The sequence below is a fragment of the Azolla caroliniana genome, unplaced genomic scaffold, assembly GCF_043228905.1.
Source record: "Azolla caroliniana isolate FFs.n. ecotype wild unplaced genomic scaffold, voAzoCaro1.0.p SCAF_80, whole genome shotgun sequence".
Classification (NCBI taxonomy): Eukaryota; Viridiplantae; Streptophyta; class Polypodiopsida; order Salviniales; family Salviniaceae; genus Azolla; species Azolla caroliniana.
The window spans coordinates 8,470-18,645 of NW_028230515.1; the positions used below are offsets into that span (position 1 = coordinate 8,470).

A 10,176-nucleotide genomic window follows, 5' to 3' on the forward strand; every position below is an offset into this window, starting at 1 on the left:
TGATTTGGAGTTATGGATAGTTCCAGATCCTATAGAATTTTATAAAAACATTCTAAAAATAATAGAATCAAATCTTATTTTTTCAATTACAAAGAAAGCGGTTACTGAAAAAAGACATAACATCTAAGAATTTAAATTTAACCGAGGTAGATCAAGTGGTGAAAGTTATTCTTTTAAAACAATAAGGTAAAGGGTTCATATTCTATTAGGAACATTTGGATGCAAAATGTGAGCTATAAAGAGCATTGGTCTCTAGTGGAATTGAGGTTCCGTGGAACTTCCACGAAGGGCGTTGTGGAGTTAAGATTCCACAAAGAGTAAAATAGGTGTGTGTGTGTGTGTGTGTGTGTGTGAGAGAGAGAGAGAGAGAGAGAGAGAGAGAGTTATGATAAAACCATAGACATAGAGAGTGAGTGAGTTAGATTTAGAGAAGCTCAAGATTTTTGGTTGTACACCAATTTTGCTACATCAGTTCAATCAGGAGCATTGCAGCAAAGTTGTTTTTCTCCACAAGCTTTAAATCAATCTTTGTTCGGGTTTGTAACATAAAAGGATGTCGTCTAGGTTTATAACATGGCATGTCATCTTCGAATGCGAATGTTAAATGTTAAATTATCTTTCTCTTTAATTCCTTATCCTTAAAATTGGGCATAGTTCATGGAATGGATGGATGGATGGATGGATAAAAGAGAAATAGAGAGAAGGAGAAGACGATACCGATTTGAAGAATCAAAAGATTGGCATTAATAATATGCAAGGGGAGGATATAGATATTATTTCAAAACCATTAGACTCACATATTATTGTAGAAGATGAGGAGATGAAGGACCAATATTGAGAAGTAATTCATGTGGTTTCTAACCAAGCATTACATGACATTTTACCTAATAATATATATAAATGGTGAATGTAGAAGTTGATGATATTGTCAAAGTGGAGATGTCGTGTTGGGATATCTTGAAGGATTTTTTCATGTTTCATCAGCGAGGTATTATTTGCTTCATTATGAGGGGAAAGCCTTTGGTAAGTTAGGTTACTCAATGGTTAAATGTTATGGTGGGTAGAAATAGTGCAGAAGACTTTTATGAAAGTTCGCATGGGTTCTTTGAGGTCATTTTTAAATCAAATGACAAAGTGATAGATTACTGTCCCATTTGCTTATCTTTTACGAAAATAATCTGGTCTATATTGTTCCTTGGACACCACTAGCTAAGTTTCAAGAGTGTTAGAAATATGGTTTGAGGTAGAGTGTAAATTCTCATTTTGGTTGCGTATAATTTGGGGTGTAATGGAACAATTGGGAAAGTGTTAACAACATGATCATTCTTGGCATTAATTATTAAATAATATTGTAATTTCTAGCATCAAATTAGAGATTTGAACAGTTTAGGGTTTAGGGGTTTAAACCCTTAGGATCTTGGATGTTCATCAAGCTAAACAAAGGTGAACGAAACTACTCAACCACCAAGCGAGAAGGGCTCGGCATGATCTACTTGATTAACAAGTTTAGATACTACTTGTTGGGGAATAAGGTCACATTTCATGTAGATCATTTGGCCTTGATGTACTTGGTAATTAAAGCAAAACTAACAGGCAAGCTACAGGGTGGATGTTGCTCTTGCAGAAGTTCGAGTTTACAATAATCCGCACATCGAGAGTCTTGCACGTATCGGTTGACTATCTATCAAGAATCGAAACAGGCAATGCGGCAATAGGAGTACCGGTCGACATCCCGGATGGCGACATTCTAACACAAGAAGTAGTCGAAGAAGATCAAAGGACCAGACGGGCGGGGCGGTACAAGGAGATCGAGTACTTCTTGACTCAGGGAATTCCACCACCAAGTCTGAAAAGAGATCAAAGGAAGAAATTCACATTGCGTAGTCAAAGATTTAGTATCATCCACGATGCTCTATACAACCAAGGAGCAGACGCAGCATGGAGCATGAGAAGCTTGCCATCCTCGAGGAAGCTCACGAAGGAGTGGCGAGCGGGCACTACTCAGGTGAGGTAACCACTCGTAGTAGAGTATGGATCGGTGCGTAAGGCTTATGGTGCCCACTTGTATCCAACTACATGCACTTCTACTCAAAACAGTGTGATGTCTGCCAAACTGTTGGGATGGCCGACGGAGAAATCAAGAATGGCATACAAACTAGTGTTGCCATTGGAACCTTTTCAAAAAAAGTGGGGGTTTGGACTTTGTCGAACCATTCATTCCAGTAGCAACTCAAACAAACCAACATGTACATTATAATAGCAACATAGTGCTGTACAAAATGGGTCGAAGCAAAGGCACTAAGGTATAATTGTACAAAATCGGTAGCCCGATTTTTGTATGAAAATATCATGACTCAATTTGGTTGCCCAATCGAGCTGGTAAGTGATCAGGGTGGTCACTTCATTAACAAGGTCATACCAAAGCTCACAGCCAAGCATATGCTTGTGCACAAAAAGAGTATTGTATACTATCCTTAGGCGAATGGATTAACAAAATCCGCACATAAGATTCTGCGGTGAATCCTAAGGAAGACGGTGAATAAACATCAAATCAATTGGGATCTTAATCTACATTCAGCATTGTGGCCATATCAGACTTCCTTCAAAGTACCAATCAATTCGACAACATTTCGATTGGTCTACGGCTTAGATGTAATTTCACCAATGGAGTTCATCACAAACGCATTACGAAATCAAGTGTAGGAAAGGCTAGACGAGGATGCATCAATCCACATTCGAAAATTGAATTGCTAAATTTAGGCAAAGAACGGATTCATAGCGAAGTAGTGCATTGACAAGGTTTACGAAGATAATGATCCCATTTAGTCCATTATTATTTGTCATTGCTACACACCCACTGTTGGTTAAGATGCACGAGTTGGCAGCATCTAGGGAAATAGTTGGCTTCGCTCTACCATTTGAGAAACAATTAGTAGTTCAAGAATTGGTAGATGATCCATTTTTGTTTCTCAAAGGTGTACCTGGTAATATAGCTAAAGTCATGGAGGAGGTGTGGAATGTGTTTCATTGGCATCAAGATTATTAATATGTGGAAGTCAATGCTTATTAGATGCACTGAGAGTGATTTGGTTGATGTTGGATGGTGTGGCCAAATATTAGATGAAGGAAATATGTATCGGCACTTAGATTTCCCTATTGATGTTGATATTTCACCTTCTCAAAGTTTGAATTGGATATCAGACACGATTTTAGATAAGTATATGTATTGGATGTCTCAAGCTTGGTCATTTGGTACTCACCTTAAAGTGGTACAAGCAATAATGGTTCCAATGATTTCTTATTTTTTGCCATTATTGCCATGGACAAAGAAATCACTTGATCATTTAGCTTGTTCACTAAATATACATCATAGAACAAAAGGCTCAAATTTTGGTATGAGTTGGGTTTCATGGAGCAATATATATACCCAAAATGGGGGGAGCAGTAAATTTTGATCATGTGGTAGCTCGAAAATTTAACTTTTAAAAGGTATGTGCATAGACACTCAACCTTGGGTAGAAATAATTAGAACTTCTTGTTGGCATGATGTTAATAGTAAGGTGGGTATATACCATACGAAAATGATCTTTGCAACTTTGTGGAGGCATATTGTTAATAGTAATTAGGCATTTAAATGTTCAGAACCTATTAACCATGAGTGCTTTCTTGGCAATAATGTTTGAAGTTCGTCCATGACTACTTAACATATGGTAATCCTTTGGCAACAAAGTTGTCGGCAACCTCAAGGATCTTACGTTAGGATAGGAAAGAAGGCCTCTTGTCACAATCAGAAGTACATTTTACATACCACATGGATATAGGTATAATTGACATTGCCGAGTCCAGATTTCTCAATTCTGGAGTTGGTGATTGAGGATGGTGACAAATAGAGATTGAACCACCTACTGAAAATTGTTGTAGGAAATACGGAATGTGTGTTAATAATTAGCACGATCTTCTGTGCCTCAGAGGATTCCATTGTAATTCATAGTGCTAGTTTGATACATAGTGATGACATATATCAAAATAATATTGTACTAATTTTTACCCATATTATGAATAGTAGAATTCTCAAAACTAGGAGGTATTTTTAAGTCTAGCACTAATTATTCAACAGATTTTCCTTTTGATTGTTTAACCATCTGGCATTGATATCTCATAAAATAACGTGAATATTCATTGGTCCAAATAATTAGACTCGAACATATTCAGCCATCTTCACAATCACATCATGTGATTAAAACATTGCATACAAAAATGTTCATTGTCACTCGCCATTCGCATTCTTTTAATAAAGATCATGAGTTACATTTTTCTTAATTGAGAAATGGCAATGTATGTGCCGAGCCTTTTCACAACAGGGTGAGAATGTAATAAATCAAGCAGTGGATTGGACTTAGATGAGACCCTGTCGTTGTAAATCTGTATATGTCTTCTTATTATAGACATTTCCTTCTTGATCCTCATATTCTTCCTCTAAATCTGGCCGCCACTTATTTACTCCTTGTCTTTCTTGTATTCTCTCCCACAAGGCCTGAGCATCCTGTCATAGGAATGTTTTCGTGAAGCATAGTACATAATATATTAAAGAGAAAAAAGTTATCAAGATGCAAAGAATGTTGCATAAGATGAATATGAAATAGCTACCAGCTTTATTAGGCCCTTTCAAACAGAAAAGGGCATCACGATGGCAACATGTACTAATGTTATGCTGAGATTCCTAAAAATGTACAAACTCTTTCTAAATATCCTGATACAAACAACAGAAAGAACACCTTAATGGTCGTTATTTCGTGGAAGTTCTTTGTATTGGGGATACCAAGGCAACGCATTCCATGCTGATGTCTCCACTCTTTGAAGTGCCTTTCAAAAGCTCTCCGACCCCAATAGCTACTGTTTCCACAGATCTCGCAGTTGAATTCCTGCAAATATTTCCAGAACATGCAGTGGGAAGCAGAACAGAAGGAAATAGAAAGATATCAATTTGGTTTAAAAGATATACATTTATTGCAGTAACATACACTGAAAGGTCTAAATTTTATACAAGTTTGAATCACCACTAGATGACCTAGATATAGATAACAGTAGTAGTAGTATTGCAAGAAAAAGGCTCAGACCAACATGTGATGGAAGAATATTACTTTCTAAGCTTCTCAAATACATGTCTTTAACTCATAAATAGAAATAACAAGCTGAAAATCCAAAAAGGTTCTCAAATGTTTGGTACCAGTACCAGCTATTCCAACGGTTGGAGCCTATGAGAACAAGTTACGTTTGACAGTGCCTAGCAGTGATAGAGCTTTCCACAAAGATGGATGCTCGGCAAGATAGGGATGAGGTATTCCAGACAATTCTAGAGATTAAGAAAGAATACAAAGAATGTTAAATAAATTACACTTACTTAAATCATGTGATGGTGTGTTAATTGGTCTTTCAATGATTTGAGTTAAAATACCTCTACATAAATGCTATTCTATATTTTCTTGCACTCGCAAATATATAGTGAATTAATTTAGACAAAATCAAAAGGATATGAAAACTAAATTTATTTGAACGATAATAACATAGTGTACAGAAGCAGTTAATTAGCGTTTCAAAGATTTATTCAAATGATCTATACATAAATTTCATTCTATATTTTCTTGCTATTCAGAACACACAGGATTAACTGCACAACTCATTCTCATGCTAGAGATTAGTCAGCCAATAGTGAAAAATATATATGTGCATATAGTGGGCTTTGCTTTTGATATTTCAGCAGTTCTTCTGTAAATGATGATGGTAATAGCTTTAAAGTGTTTAATAGCAAAAGTAGCACGCGAAGGTGCCTTTCAGATTGCAAAGCATACCTGGCCTAATCCATGTAGTTTATACAGCCAATAAGGGATAGGTTTTCCATCCCAACCCATTGGCAGCTTGAGAGGATTATAAATTTGCTGCTCTTCTTCATCGCTGTCACTTTCTGCTTGCACTTCCTCCTAGATACATCAACTAAAAATAAAACACCAGTACTACAGCAGCTGAAAAACTCATAATGACAAACTTGAGAAAAAGTGAGGAGGAACCTCTTCCCTTTCTGCTTCCATTTCTTCATATGTCAAAGCTTGCTTCTTTTCAACATGTGCCTTCGTCTCTTCAATCGCCTAGAATCAAACAAGATTTTAAGCAATACACAGCATGATGTCGAAGCATTAAGGAACTTAACACCATAATAATACCTCATGAAGCAATTCACAGAGGCGTTGAATCTTTACTTCTTGGAGTGCTATTTCTCTGAAAGCTTTTACGTCTTCCGGTTTTCCAGGACCACCCTTAACATTAGCAAAATGTTTGCGGTTGAGATTTTCCAGGGTGGTATACTAAAAACAACATAAACAGACGTAAAAATAAGTAGGAATTAGAAGGGATCTAAGAAAATTAGTCAATATTACTCAGAAGCAACGTACCTTAGTAAGGAAGAGCCTTTCTGCCCTTTGCTGGGCTGTACCACCAGCCTTCAATCCTAGTGCCATCAAAGCCTACAGGAAAATCTAAAATAATTAATCATCTATTAAGTAAACTAATAGCTTTAATGAGAGGTTATCTTCACTCAGAAATTGTCATTACAACAGGTTACCTGCTTAAGTTTCTCAGGCCCCAGTTCCACAAGTTCATCAACTGTTTCATAGTCATCCATGTCAATTGTCGATTGATCAGCATTGGATCGACCATCTTTATCTTCCCAACCTTGAACCGTGCCCGCTTCCCAACGTTCTTCAAAATCCATCTCGATCTAGACAACATACATTTAAGCATTAATGTAACAATGAGAGGCGTTTCAATATAAATGATTGGAAACAGACCTTGGAAAGAATTTTATCCAGATCTTGTAGAGGTTGTGTTCGCTCAAAAAAGGATTGAAGATATGCTGTCAAATCTGAAAGATAGCTTCTATATTTGCTGCAATTGGAGAAACTCAGTGTCAGGAGTTGAAATCATTAATCAGACATTAAGTTAAATGTTTATAGTGGACGTTTTACAAATGCAAATGCCACTCATAGTATTTAAAGTAACCACATGATTCATTTTTTTCACATATGATACACTGTTCCTACATGTCTATTTTATGTTCTACTTCATTGAAATTGTAGAATGTAACACAGTTTTGCCCCAAAATTTCCCCATTTATTTCCCAGGTTCCTCCCTTGACATGTACAAGCTGCACAAGGCCACCCCAATGCCATTTCTTTAGGGTTTAGGGTTCTCAAAAGAGAAAGATGATCTTACTTGGCACTTCAATGCTAAGACTTTTATAGCTCCATACCCATATGCATGTGATGTATGATTCCCATATAAAATAGTTGGCTTTACATGCCTGGAGAGCTTGTGTTTACGGGCAATCTTATGCGTCTGAGGAAATTCTTCTAGGTATGCAGAATACTCAATAGCAGGCCCGAACTTATAGTTCAAGTATTGATTATACAACTCGTGCATGTCTAAGTACTTCCCATTGGCCTCCTGCAAGAAGACATCCGTAAAGTAGAGAAGTCACACCACATATAGAAACGACCATAAGTTTATTACAACCACAATTATTTAATAGTGAGAAATAGACTAGAAACCTCGCCACTGAAGTCCACCCAAGGCTCCTCCTTGAGCAACTCCTCAGGATCATCTCCTGCATCGATCATCTTAGCATTAGGATGACGTCTATGATATTCACGAATCTGCATCAGCTCAAGATTAAAGAAAACTATCAGTAAAAAATCAGTTTTCACATGTGCAGTTAGCAGGAAATACTGAGGAAATCAGCCCCCACGCTTTCAACATAAAGACCATTGAAACATGCTGGATAAGAATGAACGCTGGACATGTGACGAGGGTGCCAAATTACTAGATCATTACTAGTTTAGGTGTCATATGAACTTAATATCAATGCTCACTTTATAGAGCAACACTGGAAGCCTACATTGACAGACTCCTCGGCCACATGCTTTGTCTTAGGGAAACTTGCAAGCCCTTCAAACTTCAATTATGCAGACATAAATCAGATTTCACAAATTCCATCTATTGCCTTCCTCTCTAATCTTGGCATGTAAAACTCTCCTCAGAAAAAATGAAGTATATAAAATGATTATTTAGATACAAAAGGTAATTTACAGAATCCATCTGCATTTCTTTATCACTGAGCTTGCTAAATAATGCTGATCCGAGAAAGTGAGCAGTCAAAATCTGTAATCCAGCCGCAAACCATAATTTATGAGATCTAGCGCAGAATATAACTCTCTCTCATTCCATTCTCTCCACGTCATCTAGGCCATATTTCAGCTGCTTCCTTAATCTCTTGCTCAAAGAAATCCCTTCCAGAAATCTTGCTCCAAACAACATTGAGAATTCTTTGACATCTCATCAGCATCATTGCAAAGGATTACTTTTAGCATATATACGAATGAACTACTGGATGAAGCTTTCCACTTAATAGTGCTGACATGGCTGTCTAGCATAACCTTTAGCAGATTCATTGAAGACTAGTAATTGATGCGTGCTATCTATACCTATTGTCACCATCATTGCCAACCATAATGCTTGCAAGCCATATATAAAGACCGCATATTGATGTACACTGCCTAGTGGTAGAAGAATGCTATAACCATTACCTAATATAATCTTTTGCATACATCATTTAACTCTAACTTATAGATGCATCCTACCTCTTTTAGGCGATCATAGAAGACACTAAACACATTCTGGCCGCCAGCACCTTGACCTCCCAACAAAGCCACCTCATCTTGCCGGGCGTGATCCTTGTCTTCATATATATCTATCTGCAAGAAGTAATAAGCACACTTATTAGAGGAAAGACGCCAAAAGATGGTTTACAATGATGAACCGAAGGGAAGGAGAACAAAATGAAATATATAAGCGGAAGGATGAGAGTTCCATAAAAAGAAAGGGATTCTTTTCATTCTTTCTTCCTCTGTGTGAGTGAGAGAGAGGGAGAGAGAGGGAGAGAGAGAGAAAGAGAGAGAGACTTACTAGGCGAGAGGATGTGAGCATGATGCTGTCGAGCATGTTCCTGACACGGTGGTTCTGATGGAGCCGCTCTTTCTGCGTCCTCACCTCGCGCTGCAGATCCTTGACAATCAACCTCTCCAACCGCTCTACTTCCTCGTGATCCGCACGGGTCTGCTCCAACAGTGTCCCAGACATGACGACGACTTACACAGAGCAGGAAAGGAAACCCTAATACTAAATAAACCTCTGCGCTTTCGTTCGTTCCTGTTGTGGCTGTGGCTGTGGCTGTGGCTGTGGCTGTGTGTTACATTATACATACAACTCCACTACACAGCTCCGAATTCCGCTGCTCCCACTCTTTCCTTCTTTTTTGCTTTGTCCAAATCAACCAAATTCATATCTTGCATTGGATTTGGCATGTAAAGAAGGCTTTTGATTTCTCTACAACAAAATGAAGAAGTAGAATTGACTTGTGGTGGGCCAAAGTTGGAGCTCTCAAGAAACATATCTTTAAACTTCTTTTTTGCCCTCTGCCCTAATCTATCGATCTATCTATGTATCCAGAGAATTCATCTATGTACATATAAGGAAACATATCTAAAACTGCCTTTTTGTCCTGTCCTACCGAATAAGTTCATCCATCCATTAGGAAACATATATGTAGCTAAAAACACTCCTCTTTTTGCCCTGCCAACAAGAACAACAAAAACAAGAGAGATACCAAGAGAGCCCCATCCACCGACTACGAAACATATATCTAAAAACTCCCTTTTTTGTTCTGACCTGCCCTGCCTTCACCTACGAAAAAGAAGAACAAAAACGAGAGAGAGAGAGAGAGAGAGAGAGAGAGAGAGAGAGAGAGAGAGAGATCCATGAGAGACTTTCAAACATATGACATAGCGCTTATGGCAACAAGGATAAGACAACTCGAGAGAAGGCTATAAGACTTGGAGTTGGCATTGGGACAATTAAAGACAACACAAGTATAAAACAAAGGCAAATTCGACAAGACACATTGATTTGACTACGTGATCGTGTACAACAATAACCTCGACAATCGATACAATTCAATGAGGAAGTTTGCAATCTCATGGTTTAGACTATACATTGTGACATGCACAAATGACAATGCCACCTACCACCTCACCGAACTCGACGAAACAAGGCTAGTAGTACTGGCCA

At 37.8% G+C, this 10,176-nt stretch overlaps 1 protein-coding gene across 1 annotated transcript; it reads right to left on the minus strand.

The window, feature by feature from the left end:
• Window positions 1-4,162: 4,162 nt before the first annotated feature.
• Window positions 4,163-9,225, minus strand: LOC147849320 (splicing factor SF3a60 homolog). The gene is made up of 12 exons (XM_087337647.1): window positions 9,016-9,225; window positions 8,691-8,804; window positions 7,602-7,706; window positions 7,355-7,497; window positions 6,843-6,939; window positions 6,617-6,772; window positions 6,447-6,518; window positions 6,219-6,359; window positions 6,066-6,143; window positions 5,850-5,978; window positions 4,776-4,922; window positions 4,163-4,543 (listed from the first exon to the last, which is right to left on the minus strand). The coding sequence occupies exons 1-12, from the start codon at window positions 9,187-9,189 to the stop codon at window positions 4,397-4,399; spliced, it is 1,503 nt and encodes a 500-aa protein (XP_087193773.1). The 5' UTR covers window positions 9,190-9,225; the 3' UTR covers window positions 4,163-4,396.
• Between the last annotated feature and the right edge of the window lie 951 nt (window positions 9,226-10,176).

What these genes read in the sequence shown, in the direction of transcription:
- LOC147849320 (XM_087337647.1), bottom strand. Translation starts at nt 9,189, where the DNA reads ATGTCTGGGACACTGTTGGAGCAGACCCGTGCGGATCACGAGGAAGTA. An exon ending in TCTATGATCGCCTAAAAGAG is followed by an intron (nt 7,707 to 8,690) that starts GTAGGATGCATC and finishes GAGCTGATGCAG; the next exon opens with ATTCGTGAATATCATAGACG. An exon ending in TCTGTGAATTGCTTCATGAG is followed by an intron (nt 6,144 to 6,218) that starts GTATTATTATGG and finishes GTTTGATTCTAG; the next exon opens with GCGATTGAAGAGACGAAGGC.